The following is a 14,940-nucleotide window of genomic DNA, read 5'->3' on the forward strand; positions in this document are numbered from 1 at the left end:
TCTATTTAAACCCTGGGCTATTCTGTGGCACAGGTCCCAGCCTTTTTGGAAAGGATTTGCCTTCTGAATGTTTACATTACCCAAGCCCAGTGAGGAACAGTGTTAACACAAAAGACTACGAGGACCTGTTTGTTTACATGTTTGCATAGGACGGGAAGAAGTCTGTTGGATTACGTGTTTGCCAGCAGGCAAAAAAGATGACTTTGGTGTAAAGACTTGATTCATTTTAGATGATCATTGGGAATCAAAAGATCTCTGTGAACAATGCCAGTGAATGACTAAACCATTTTAAAAGAATAATACATTTGTCTTGTGTCGTGTTACTCATTCACAGGAACCAAAAGACACACTATGAACCTTTAATGTCCAATAATATAAGATACAAAAGATGATTAAAAACAACTAACATTATGAATAGTTAAATAGGCATAACAGCAGATACAGCCAACATTGGTTACAGATGCTTATAATAATTTCTGCTTTCCAAATTCTATAACTAGTTCTAGCATCTGCATCACTTCAGTTGCCCTGTGTGTACAGTAGCAATCACGCAGCAAGGCCATATTTCCTACCGTAGATGACATGCCCATCTGAAATCTTTTATTTCATGTCTTGGGGGGAAGACAATAATGAGTCCATGACATAGAAGGAAAGGTTAATAAGCTGCTATTCTCATATCTGCCAGTCACAGATCCACGTCTGTCTTGAAGGGCTTCGATTCATCACGAGGGCCGCAACACAACTTCATTTCGTTTAAATTAAATAAACTATAACAACAATAATAAAATAATCACAGATAAAAGGCTAAAGGCCCATTCACACCAAGAATAATAACTATATTGGCCATCATTCTGTTTATTATAAGTGCTCTGCAGTTTTGTCATCTGCTGTTTTAAATGCTCGAGCTCTTTGAGATCAGGTGGATTCTGATTGGCTGTCAAAGATCAGCTGGGGGGAAAAAACTTTCTGATATTATTCTAATAATAATGTTCCTGCGTACAAAGTTCGAAATTATTTGATTATATATCACGTAGGGCAATATATAGTATAGCAAATCTCATCTGCTTGATTGCTTGCATCGTCGTAAAACGTAAACTATATTCTCACCCAGCTCCAACAAAAAATGTTTTGAAAAATCTTGGTCATATAAACATTTCATTTTATCATAATACAAACGTTTCATTTTATCATAATGCAAACGTTTCATTTTATCATAATACAAACGTTTCATTTTATCATAATGCAAACGATTCATTTGATCATAATGCAAATGTTTCATTTGATTATAATGCAAACGTTTATCATTGGATCATAATGCAAACGCTTCATTTAATCATAATGCAAACGTTTCATTTGATTATAATGCAAATGTTTCATTTGATCATAAAACAAACATTATGGAACGTTACTTTTGAATGTTCTCGTAACATTCTGAAACAAGTCCAATCATTTAAAAAATGTTGGGTGAATATCCAACTAACACTTTTTTGGAAGAAAAGAAAAACAGTCCATGAATGATGTATGAATGTTTCTGTGCTAACGTTTTTTTTGATATCATTATCAAAGACGAGATCACTGAACGGGAACATTAACATTACTAGAATCATGTTTGTTCATATCTTTAGCCACATTACCCAAAGTTCTGAGAACATTCCCTGTTAGCTGAGAATTTGCTGAATAAGAACGAAGATTGAAGATATTGACATATTATTAACATTATAATTATTAAAACCTTCATAATGTTATAGTCCTTGGTGTGAACAGCCCTTAAAAGCGCAAAAAAATCAGGCACTTCACATGCACCGGCGCACCGCTGATCTTTTTTCACTGTAGAGAATGAAATTGCACCTTTTCAAACAAATTTGAGAAGATTTTGGATTTTGTTTATAATGTTTAAATTCGGATTTGCACCTTCAGAGATTTTAAGCATCTATGAAACTATTTATTATACCTCAGAAGTGGCATTTACGTTAATAAAAAAAAGCGAGCACCTTTGTCATCGCTGCAGCAGACGCACAGCAGGAAATCCAGTTGGTGTTCCTTACAAATATCGTCTTGGACAACACAGGACCTCAGAGTTACGAAGGTCAGGAGCCACTGCTTTTGCAGATCGTCCATTGCGACTCTGACCTCCAAACAGAGGTGTGTGCGCTGCTGAGTGGTCTTGAGCCCTGGAGGTAGAGCAAGTGGTCAGTACGTCCAGCGTCAGTCACTCCATCAGCTGTTGTTGGAGGACAGCTCTGGCTTCAGCCGGATGGCCCAGGAGTTGGCAGAGACGACGTTACCGCGCCGATGGATGCGGCAGGTGTACGTGCCTTCATTGAACTCATTGGCCAAGAGCCGCAGGTCCCGATCTTTAATTGCAATGTAGCCAGGAATGGATGTCAGCAACTGCTCTCCGTCTTTATACCAACTGCCGAAAGACGAAACAAAGAAGCCGACGACTGAAACTAAGCTTCTATAACTTGGAACTTCAGTTGCATCAAACATAAGACTGCATTTGAACAGTGAATGTTCATCTTGAAATATTTCACAAATATTATTATTTTACAGCAAAACAATATATATTAAACAATATATATTCCTTAAAGAATGTGTAAATACTTTTTAGTATTATTGTTGGTGTTTAAACAGCACTTCTTCTTTAAAAAAAGGGGAAGAGACTGAAAGAAACTCTGGGTTTACTGAAGAAAACCTGCTCCTGACCAGGTTAGGTTCACAGAGTAAGTTACCTACCATGGTAGCACTGACTCTGAGTATAAGATACCTCTCTTTCAGAAACGGGCTTGACTTACTCTGCTTTCTCAGGTTTAACTTACCTCCCTTTCTGAAACGGAAAACCCAGAGTTTCCTTCATTTCAGGGTTAACATACTCAGAGTTTTCACTTAATCTCCTTTCTGAAACATGCCCCAGGATTTAGCATTAAGCTTTATATCAGTAGAAAATTTCTCAGTCTAGAATGCTTCAATTTCAAAAATAATTTCACATTTCTACTATATAAATGACCAATATTAAATACACATTCATCTTCCCAGAGGTGAAGTATCCCTTTAAGACCTGACGTATGAATCTATTATATTTTTTTATACTGTTCTTTCTCAACTGTTTACATTCACTTAAAACATAACTGACTGCGTTTCCGTGATTACGTGCTAAGACGGCATTTTGACATTTGACTGTTTAAGCACAATAAGCGAAAACAACTCAATTTAGTACTGAGACGCAGCTATGCACGTACTTTGGGTGTGAGCACAAAATCTGTGGGAATGAGTAAAATGATCAGTAATACATGCAATCCCATGGCAAAATTCAAACCTTGCAACACCAACGATATTCTTCCAGAGCAAATGAAACGATTGAGTGAGCGGAGGCGGGTTTGTGTGTCATAAGTTGTTGGAGAGATGAGAGAGAGAGAGAGAGAGAGCAGCTGGTGTTGTGTGTCTATTCTGCAGGAAATTAGTATTGGAAGCATTACAGATACATATCAATATCCCTACATTGCACTTAGTTTATTATTCCAGATGTCTTTTTAAAATACTACAATTGAAAAATATTTGGCCGCCAAAGTGGCTAGAAGGACTGACTGCGTTAAACTCCTCTGCTGAGATGATGCAGTGGGCTTTATAGGGTTAAGGATACTCTACCTGACTTTGGGAGGCACTCTGGTATTTTTTGTCCCACACCGGAAGCCCACAACTTTTCCACGAGGCACAATTTTGATCTTCACATTTTCAGGAGGAGGGGTCGGGGTAGACACTGCATCCAGAGGCTCTGAGGAGCAAACAAACACTTCCTATTATTCACTACCATCTATTTTATAATGGTTTATCTAAAGAAGCTGACAATCTGTCCACCTGCATGAAGAAGAATATCGTGTGTCAGTGAAAGGCTATAGATGGGAAGTTAGTGCTGCTGGAGATGTTTTGAGTTTCTCACCGAAGCACAGGTCGCACCGCTGTGGGCAGTTTTTCTTCATAAAGCTCCGTCTCCTCTCACAGAAACCCAAGCGGGCCCAAGGATCACACACACGCTTCTTGTCCAAACATCCTGAGGCAGATGATAGAAACAAGCTTCAGCTTTAAGAGATATGAGCATTATGGACAAAGCATTATCTCTATTATAAATTGCAGTCTGACTAGAAGTTTTGTTCCTTCGAGCCTCAAGCGTGCTTCTTCATTGTACAGCTTCTTCTTAAAAAGCCCGGCTTAGATCCAAATAATGCTTCGGACAATATCTAAGCTACCATTTTTATCTAAAATATTAGAAAAGATAGTTTTTAATCAACTTCATTTTTAACATTGATCTATTTCAATCTAGTTTTAGATCAGGTCATAGCACAGAGCACAGCTAATGACATTTTATTGAAAACTGACTCTGGTAGTTTTGCTGGATCTTACCGCAGCATTTGACACAATTTACCCTACCTCACATCCTTATTGAACGTCTAAGGCACTATGGCAAGCATACTATGTGATTAATATAGTTTAACTTAAAGGGATAGTTCACTTTGAAATTAATTTTTGATATGTTTTAGCTTACCTCAAGGGCATCCAAGATGTAGGTGTCTTTGTTTCCACAGTATATAATTTATTTTTTTTATTTATAGCTCAAACCGTTCTTGTCTGTCAGTCATATAATGGAGGTCTATGGTCACCACCTCAAAGAGCATGCACAGAGAAGTCCAAATTACACATGATTTAATGACTCGTAAATGTAAGTACACATTGATGGCCTAAGACACCAAACGAGTGGTTTGTGTGAGAAAACGAACCGTATTTATATCGTTTTTACCTCTTGTAACCACAGCCACGTCCAAGTGATCTGAGGGCGCGGGCGCTTCAGTCTGCGCAAGCGCTGGAAAGCCCCAGAACTGATCTCTTGCGCGTGTACGTCACTCCTTGTTTACACAGAGATTTCAGAAGTGTTACCCTTCACTGTGAAGATCTAAGCATATTTAGATATACATGAAATGGAAGACGATTTCGATATATCAACAGACAACGTTGATTTTTTTTTCGCAACCCCACAAGAGATCACTTCCGGCACTTTCTGGCACTTGCGCAGAACGAAGCGCCCGCGCCCTCAGATCACTTGGACGTGGCTGTGGTTACAAGAGGTAAAAACGATATAAATACTCTTCGTTTTCTCACACAAACCGCTTGTTTCGTGTCTTAGGCCATTCTCTGCGCATGCTCTTTGAGGTGGTGACCATATACCTCCATTATATGACTGACAGACAAGAACGGTTTGACCTAAAAACATCAAAATTGAAAATACTGTGGAAACAAAGACACCTACATCTTGGATGCCCTTGAGGTAAGCTAAAACATACCAAAAAATAATTTCAAAGTGGACTATCCCTTTAAGTCATGTGACTTCTACTACACAAGTAGTATTTGCCATTGTCACGTCCTGTTTTCACAACTGAAGATGGTGTTTGGATAAACATCGAGACGTCTTGCTAACTTGTTTTTATGTAGTCCAGTGACTTTTAATAAATAATTAGTTTGAACATTTTATTACCTGGATGTTTTAGACATCATGAATCTACATTGGCAGAACTTTTTCTGTTAAAATTGAAAAGTTTGTGTCATCTATAGCTTCTACTTCCTGTGGGGTCTCTCAATGTTCTATTTTGGGACCAGTGTAATTTTCATTATGTTTGCTTCCTCTTAGTTCTGTTTTTAAGAAATATGGTATTTCGTATCATTTTTATGTTGCTGACACCCAGATGTATTTGCCTATAAAGTCTGGAGATGATGCATCCATTACATCACTTTTTGAATGTCTAAAAGATGTAAAATGTGGATGAATAACATCTTTCTCGAGTTAAATAAGAAAAATGATTTTATTGAGACAGAAATGATTATATATGGCCCTAGTAGGATATAGCAACGAGTCTGTCCTCTGTCGTCCAATCTGCAAACTTGTGTCAAGAATCTACGATTTATTTTTGACACAGAGTTAAAGTTTGACAGACAAATCAATTTAGCTGTGAAGAATAGTTTCTTTCAACTGTGAAATATTGCTAACATTAAATCTGTCGTATCTTTCAGTGATCTGTAGAAAGTAATAATGCTTTTAGTTCTTCTTTCTCTTGATTAATGCAATGCTTTGTACCTAGGTCTAACTCAGTCCTCACTGTCACGATTTCAGCATCTCCACCAATCAACAACCAATGCATAGAACCAAGTCTACTTCCGTTTAATCACAACTTTAAACACCTACATTTTCCTTACCATAAAGGCGCCGGATGCCCCAGATATCATCTTGAGCGATGTTACGCTGACCTGTGTACGTTGCATTGGGGTGCATCAATGCATTAGGGTCCTGTGAATGCCAGAGACCTAAAGCGTGACCGATTTCATGAGCAGCTACCTGAACCAGGTCATTCAGCCACACACCTGTGCAGAGACAACACACGATAAAATCAAAGAGTAAAGGACAAGAAGAATGGATGTTGATATGTGTTTCTCTTCAATTTCCTCAGTTTTGAACACAACTAACGTTCTACTAACTATATGTAACTTGCCAACTAACCCTAACCTATCAGTCTACTAATACTCTAAAAAGAGTTAGTTGACATGTAGCTGACAAGTTACTTATAGTAGACGGTCTAAAGTGTAAGCCAAAAATCACCTAGTGCTTTCCATTTCCGTAATCTTGAACTTTGAACTGCTAGCCTGGATGCCAGCCGAACTTAGCCCCGCCCACAACATTTGAGGTCGGGAAGTTCGGTCTGGACTTAATCTGTTGTGAAGCAAGTATGCCCGAACCAAAGCTGTTCGGACCAAATTCAAATTGTTAGGGCGGGCTTTATACGATGATGGACAGATGATCAACTGTAACATAATCATCTACGTCACCAATCATAAATTTGTTTACAACAAAGCATGGCTGCTGCAGGAGAATTGAGATGTGTAGATTCAACCATCGCGTCTGTTATAGAAAATAGACAGCACATTGATTTTAAAAGAGGAGCAAAGGACCGCGATTAAGGCATTTGTCGATCCAATTGGCATTCAGAGGCAATCCAGAGGCATTTTCTTTCCTGGTTCGGTTGAAACACGCCCCATAATCACAGTATCAGACTCACATTCTGACAAGAATCTGAGTATGACAACGTCAGACTAACTTTTTGAACTAAAAATCTACTAGAGCAGGCCGATATTATCGGCCGATATTAGGCATTTTCCAAACTATCGGTATCGGTGAAGCGTGTTCATGGCGAGTTGGTCACGAGACATACATTGCTTGAATAACAATTAAAAGATCATCCCCATCAGTTCTCTTAAGTCAAATAAGCATGACAAAATTTGTGACTATCATGTCCAGTTTTGCTGCTGTTAAATAAGCTGAGAGTGAAGCGGAATTAGCTAGTAATAATTACGTTACGTTGTTACAGTGTAGTTGACTGACTGTCCTTTTAACTTTTGACAATGCGACTGAAGTATTTCTTTAATAGCGTGTGACAGTTATAGCAATGAGACGTATCATCTTCCCTTGGCCTGTTATATTGAAAATGTATGTTTTACAATTTGCAGTATGACGTTATCCATTGCTAAATTATGGCTCATCATAGACTAGCTAACCACAAAGCTAGCTAATGCCACTATCATCAGTCTGTTCTGTTGTGACAATAAAAGAAACAAGTTTCTTTTTAAAATGCATTATTATATTATTTTAGTTAAAACTCATAAATAACTACAAATAACTAATGTTAGAGAAAACTGTTGATGTTTTGTTGCGCGTTTCTGAAATAAAAAAATGATTAAAAAATATCGGCCGATATATCGGAAAATCGGATTTTAAAACCAACAATTATTTGTATCGGTCGGGCTCTAAAATGTACAGAATTCAGATTTAGGACAATTCAAGGCCAATGCTGAGTCACTGGAGGTAAGTTACACCAGCAACACTTCTGCATATTAACACTTTCTTTTTAATTGTCATTATAGCGCCACCCATCTGTCAAAAGTTCTAAGTTATACAAATGTATAATCATTGAGAAGAGTATTATCTGTATTCTGACCAGCACGTTCATAAATAAATGTATTAGATCAGCACCTTGTTTCCAGCTGAATCGGGACTTTCCCAGAATCCAGAATTCATGGTTGTCAAAGTGGATTTCTCCACGTGGAGGAAGGAAGGCGTGGGCCAGCTCACCGTTCAGACCGTCAAAACACGGGTGCAATGGAGACCGCCAACAATCGGTGTGATTGTACGTGTAGAACCCTGTCTCGAAAAAAGGAGAGTTTCATGCATTAAAAAACTGCATAAAAGAGTCTGTCAGCCTGCCAAAGTGCACATGCCTGATGTTTGGGCTCTTTTCCTGCAGATTTATTTACCTATAGTGATGTCAGCACTTTTGTTGGGGTTGGTGATTTCAGTGAAAGCCAGAGGAGAAACATCACTCCATTTCGTGAAGGCGATGCTGATAGCTTTGCGGGTGTCATCTTTATTCAGTGTGTTGGGGAACTTTGTGATCCTTTAAGAGGGAGAAACGCAAATTACTTTCAGCCAAAAATGCATTTCATGTTTTTTGAAAGAGTCTTTGTGTCTGGCATCAATCAGAAATCACATTTACAAAAGCCGAACACTCCTGAATCCAATCTGCAGGTCCTAAAATATCCATCATCATCATCTGAACCCCAGATTACTTCTTTTGTCCACTTCCTGCATCTGTCTGTTCATACTTTAAGCATTCGCCAATCATGGCCATTAATAGAAAGGCTTTCCTTCAGAAAGTCAATTATAAAGTATATTAAAATAATATCTGTATTGATTTTCCTAGTGGTCTCCTGTGTCTCTCTCACTTGTAAGTGACGTTAAAATGCTCCCACTTGTATCCCAGCGGGTTGATGGCATAGCGCTTGGATCGGGCCGGACCTCGATGAGACCTCGTGTCCGCAGGTGCCGGTACCTGCACACATGGTTTATGCAAATGAATACTGGCCACCTGAGAGGAAGATAGAAAAAGGGAAGCTTATATGTTGTGTGTTTTATTTTGAACATTGCTAACATACTGTGTTTGTTGTGTGACCTCATTTAGCAAACCACCAAGTCAAATGTGTAGCACAAATGATGATTCTGATCATATTTTAGAGGTGATTCTGGAGATCCACCTTCCTGCAGAATTAAAGGAGTAGTTAACTTTAAAAAAAACTTTTGCTGATAATTTAAAAAAAAAGATTTGTTCATTTTGATGAATGAGTTCGAAAAGTAGACTTGATAAGACCCTTATTCATCGTCTGGAATCGTTAGCACTGAAACTGTCTTTTGGACCTTGAACCGTTTGGTTCCCATTGAAGTCCATTATATGGAGAAAATCCTGGAATGAATCCTGGAAAAACCTTCATTTCTTTTCGACTGAAGAAAGAAAGACATGGACATCTTGGATGACATGGGGGTGAGTAAAAGTTTTTTTAAAAGTGAACTGCTCCTTTAAGCTCCTATGTATCCGGATTAATCTTCAGGAGAGATGGTGACTTCATGGGAAGTCATGTTTACGACGTCAGGTATCTCACTTTAATCAGAGCAAGATGGCGGTGTACCTTCTCTTAATTATTCCCAAAATAAGTACTCTTTTAAAAGTTTGCTAAAGTGTACTTATTAGGGATAATCTAATCTCAGATATGTGAACTTTTGGAGAGCAAATAAACTAAATCAGGAGAGCAAATGACAGCTGCCACCTCATTCTGCTCAGATGTTCAGCTGTTTGGTTTCTCTTCTACCTGCTCATCGTATCAGTGGCTGCAGTCAGAAGCTCTGTGCAGCCGAAGGTTTGGAATATCTGTCACCCATATGTGAACGCTCCCCTTCCCCCATGACCTTCAACACTGTTCCTCTCTCTCTTCCTCCTCCTTTTGATCTTTGCAAAGATTTTACAACTCTCTTCAGAAAGAAATGCACATCGTGAATGCACGTTTCAGATTTTAGGTCAAACACATTGTAGAAAAATTAATTTTGTTTTTCAAAGTTGTGGGTAAAACATTATTGGAGTATGCAAATACTATTAGAACAGGAAAATAGGCGGTCACACTTTAGATTTGGGTCCAATTCTCACTTTTAACTAATTATTAACTACAACTTTTGCCTTAATAAACTCCTAGTGATGACTTATTAATAGTTGGTAAGGCAGTTGTTAAGTCTAGTATTGACGGATGTAGAATATGGTTATAACAAGAAATTAATGTGCTTTATAAGTACTGATAAACAGCCAAAATCCTATTGGACCCTAAAATAAAATGTTACCAAATAATAATTAATAATAATAATTCAATGTGTTAATTGCAAATTGACAAGCAATTGTACACCATTTAATGTTTTCAATGTATTTAAGTTAAACATAAAGGAAAGTGTTAATTGTAGGCGTCACTATTTCTTTCAAGATCATTTCTTTCTGCGCTTCACTTCAATAGTCCTCTGCGAGACAAATTGATTTTTTTAAAGTAAATAGTCTTTAAATAAAAAAAATGCATACATGTATGAAAATTATAAATTAATTAGAAAATGCGTTTTAAAATCACGTAAATGACGTACAGGCATGTCAGATGTCTCTGTTACACTTATGCTGCATTTTCAGTTCATGTTTATGAGTACTAGACCATGATATTGAGCTCTTACCGTGTGTTTTGTCCACGCAGGCACGGCCACAGCACAGTTATCCAGCACCATCAGCAACAGCGCACAGGAACAGACCCAGCGCATCTTTAAATCAGACATACAACTTCCACTTTTTTACCTTCCACTTTGTGTTTGTGGTTCATCCATAAATTCTTGAGTAAGAAAGTATTTCCACAGAACTAACCGCATCCAGACGCGCGCGCGCCCGTCCTGAAGACAGATGTGCCCGCGCCTCAGGACAGAGATTCGTGCGAATGTTTCAGTTGACTGTGTTTAGACTTTATTTAATGCACTTCTGCTTCTTGGTCTGAACTTTCACTCCCTCACAGGGGTGCAGGAATGATCCCGCAGGAGCATAAAGCACCGCCCTGATCCAATCTCCTCCTCATCTCCTCCCTTTACTCTTCAAGCATGTGTAGCCTGTTTATATCCTATAAAGCCGCACGATATCATACTTATCTGAAATGTTGTATTTATTTTCCGCGTTATCTTCTCGTCTTCACAACGAATGCAAAAACGTAAACGTTTTTCCTCACAGTGACGAGAATTGAAAGCTTTTCAAGTTCTCAAGTTTGGCGACGCCAATATTCAGATCACGTCACCTGAGTGATGTCATCACGCCAATGTCATATCTATTCAATTAGCAGAAATAAAAATCATTAAAATTCAATAAAATAATTTCTTCAACAAAAATGCAGTTGTAGGGCAAGAAAAATAAAAATAAAAACACTGTCAATTCTTATTTATTTTCCCTAAATTATCACTTGTGGAATTGAGGTTCGTTCCCCTCAAGGTCAACACCGTAAGTCTCAACAGGGGTTAATTTCTTCACGTGCCTGCAAAAAAGAATTTGTCAAGAAATCGTTAGAAATACACTGAAAGTAGAAAAGCTTACCTCACTTTCAACATCCTCATTTCTGCAGTTCAACTAGTATCATGCTTGAATTCCACGTGAAATGCAGGGGAGCATTTTGAAAAGGCCACAAATTAAGCATGCTTAAGTTGTGCTCATTAAAAATCCATTGTGTGGAAATGCAGATTTTGGCATAACACATGGCATTCATGTCCAAACGGCCCTCAGTCTCTACCCATAACCTCATTAGTTTGGTTGACCTTCAGAGAGTTCGGGAACAGCCTGTTTTTTTTTTTCCACAGTGCTTTACTTTAACTCTCACATCACTATGGAGAGAAGTCAGTCTCTCCAAGAGGAAGTCAGTCTCTTATGATGGATTTATTTCTTTGACCTGCTGGGTCAGTGTGGCTACATGCTGTTCAATGCTGTTTGGCTTCACATTCACGATGCACCAAGCAGCTTTTTGTAGGCATCTAAAAGACGCTGCGTTTACTCAAAAGTCCGCCTTGTATACCAACAAAGACTGGGCACCCATTCAGCCACAAATAGCTAATCCGATATTTTAGAATCAAATTACGACTGCTTTCGCATATCCGTAAGCACAAGGCCATTGACGGTTCTTCACTCAATCCAACTGGAGACAGCAAGTCACATTTATTTGCATAGTGCTTTACACGATACAGCAGCTACACATTGATAAAATAGGAAAATTACAGTTTTAAAGCCTGTTCACGCCAAGGACAATAACTATAACATTAGCGTGCACACCAGACGATAGCATTTTGTTTATTAAGTACGCGCTGCTGTTGTCGTCTGCCACTTTAAATACTGGTGCTCTTTAAAGTCTGATTGGCTGTCAATGCTTTTATCGTTCAACAGCTGGAAAAAAATCTAAATCCTTCTGAAAGTGATTTATTTCTTCGTACCGTTATCGTTATAATTGTGGTAAATGGACTCAGCTATTCTTTCATATTTAGAATGATATTTAGAATGCTAGTGTGGACACTGTATAGTTATCATCCTTGGTGTGAATGGGCCTATGTTGTAAACGTTTTTATAGAAATCAATTTAAGCTGTAAAGCACTCTACAGAAGACAATGCCGAATTTATGACATCACTTTGTTGGCCAAACGCGGAAGTGAGTTAGCATTTTAGCACTTCCGGTTCGCTCGCTCTAAAGTCTATGGGATTTTTGAATGGGAAAATCCGCCTGAAATAAGGTCTGTGGTTAACAAAGCCTCTAAATAGTTTCACGTTTTGATCTATGACATAAAACACAGTTATAACCTGCTTGTGTTTTTTTAAAACTTTATTACAGATCTCATTTTTTTGCGATTTTCCAAAAAAATGTCTATGTGGAAAATGCATAGCTTTCCGATCGAGGGAACCCATGCGCCGCTAACTTCCGAGTTGTCCTACAAAGTGACGTCATCACTTCGGCACTCTATAGTGTCGTATACTCAGCTCAACGTTGATTCAGTTCAGTTCAATAACAAATTTAATTAAACTGTAAGGAGCTCTACAGAAGGCATAAGCTGCTTCCCAATTCATGTACTTATGCACTATTCTATGAAGTTTTGTTGTATAAATAGAGCGAGTGTGTCCACACTGAAAATTGAAAACGAAAAAGTACACTTTAAACACTCGGATGATGCACTTAAAGGAGTAGTTCACTTTAAAAAAAAAAAACGTTTGATGATAATTTACTCGCCCCTATATGTCATCCAAGATGTCCATGTCTTTCTTTCTTCAGTCGAAAAGAAATTAAGGTTTTTGATCAATATAATGGTCTCCATTGGGTACCAAACAGTTCAAGGTCCAAATTGAGAGTTTCAGTGCAGCTTCAAAGGGCTTTAAACGACACCAGACGATGAATAAGGGACTTATCAAGCTAAACGATCGGTCATTTAAAGAATAAATCGAAAAGTTTACGTTTTATAAGCACAAATGCTCGCCTTTCTCTGTTCTGTGGTGTGCGTTCGAACTCAAAACGAACAAATCTTTTTTCGAGTCATTTGGTTCATTCAATGAACGAAATTACTTGAAAAAAGATTCGTTCAGATCCTTTTTTATTTATTATTGAAATGACTGATCATTTCGCTAGATAAGACCCTTATTCATCATCTGGTGTCGTTTAAAGCCCTTTGAACAGTTTGCACAGAAACTGTCTTTTGGACCTTGAACCGTTTGGTTCCCATTGAAGTCCATTATATGGAGAAAATCCTGGAATGTTTTCATCAAAAACCTTAATTTCTTTTCGACTGAAGAAAGAAAGATGTGGATATCTTGGATGACATGGGGGTGAGTAAATTATCAGCAAAAGTTTTTTGAAAAGTGAACTAATCTTTTAATTACCCGAAAAAACGAAGTGTAGAATATTGGACACTTCTTGCACTAGTGGAGGGGGAGGGGCAGCAGACTCCAATGTTGAGTGACAAAAAAACCCCATAAAATTCATACACTACACGGTTGAGTACATAGTGCGTCATTCAAAACACAACTATAGTGTCATTACTCGGTGAGCTGACTGGTTTTCACTGGGATTGCAGTGACACCACTATACGCCGAATGAACAAAGTATGGAATTCCTGAAGCAGAGAGAAACATGGATTTGGAGAAGGGCACCTGAAAGGCAGCCTCATATCTTTTGCGAGTGGTTTTGAATCTGGCTGGAGGCCCAGGCTTTGGCTGCACTCCAGGTGACTGCGGAACCGGGGGCTGCTTGACCCTTCGCTGTCACTCACTCTGGGAAAGAGCGGAAAAGAAAGGGAGAGGGAGACGGAAGGACGGAGGAGAAAAAGAGTAGCAGGACAGGAGATTCTCTTTCAGGGGCCCTGAGAGATGAGAGTTTAATTGGCCATCGATCCATCAGTAGGTCCTCTGGCTCCTGCACCCACTTAATGATTGGCCATGACGTCAGCCTAAATACTCACACTAATGAGTGACTTCCCACACAAACACCCCCTGCCCATCCCTGCGGCAGGAAAATAACTCCCAACCAGCTCCAACGCTTCTCCAGACCACCAGCAATGCGACGGACGCTACAAATAATGGAAAGATTGTTCTGTTACGCATCATTTATTGGAATAATATTGTGAAATATGATATTGAATATATTTTAAAATGTCATTTATTTTTGTGATCAAAACAAAAATACTCCAGTGTCACATGATCCTTCAGAAATCATTCCAAGATGATGATTTGCTGCTCAAGAAACATTTCTTACTATCAATGTTGAAAACGGTTGTGCTGCTTCATGTTTGTGAAAACTTTTTAAATAGAAATCTTTTGTAACATTATAAATGTAGTTACTGCCACTTTTGATCAAATAATGCATCCTTGCTGAATAAAAGTATTTTTTTTAGAATCAAAGACAAATAGATTTATCTTATATCCAATGCAGAAATAAATTTAGCCATCATCATTTTGTCCCAAACCTGTATGACTTTCTATCTCCTGC

General features: G+C 38.3%; 1 protein-coding gene across 2 annotated transcripts; it reads right to left on the bottom strand.

Annotated features, from left to right (window-relative positions):
• Window positions 1-345: 345 nt before the first annotated feature.
• mmp23bb (matrix metallopeptidase 23bb) lies at window positions 346-13,214 on the bottom strand. 2 transcript variants are annotated; one of them, XM_039647375.2, is made up of 8 exons: window positions 10,628-13,214; window positions 8,818-8,924; window positions 8,350-8,489; window positions 8,069-8,236; window positions 6,241-6,405; window positions 3,938-4,048; window positions 3,646-3,772; window positions 346-2,413 (listed from the first exon to the last, which is right to left on the bottom strand). In XM_039647375.2, the coding sequence occupies exons 1-8, from the start codon at window positions 10,724-10,726 to the stop codon at window positions 2,218-2,220; spliced, it is 1,113 nt and encodes a 370-aa protein (XP_039503309.1). In that variant the 5' UTR covers window positions 10,727-13,214; the 3' UTR covers window positions 346-2,217. The 2 variants fall into 2 exon arrangements, with proteins under 2 accessions (XP_039503309.1, XP_039503307.1); XM_039647373.2 differs by having other exon boundaries at window positions 8,818-8,960.
• Window positions 13,215-14,940: the final 1,726 nt, after the last annotated feature.

Source organism: Pimephales promelas, chromosome 10 (genome assembly GCF_988280905.1).
Source record: "Pimephales promelas chromosome 10, fPimPro1.hap1.1, whole genome shotgun sequence".
Classification (NCBI taxonomy): Eukaryota; Metazoa; Chordata; class Actinopteri; order Cypriniformes; family Leuciscidae; genus Pimephales; species Pimephales promelas.

Bases quoted from the DNA above. Each gene is read 5' to 3' on its own strand.
- mmp23bb (XM_039647373.2), bottom strand. From the start codon at position 10,726: ATGTCTGATTTAAAGATGCGCTGGGTCTGTTCCTGTGCGCTGTTGCTG. The intron at 8,237-8,349 runs GTAAATAAATCT...TTTTCGAGACAG, and splicing joins AAGTGCTGACATCACTATAG to GGTTCTACACGTACAATCAC. The intron at 3,773-3,937 runs GTGAGAAACTCA...TTTGCTCCTCAG, and splicing joins GCGGTGCGACCTGTGCTTCG to AGCCTCTGGATGCAGTGTCT.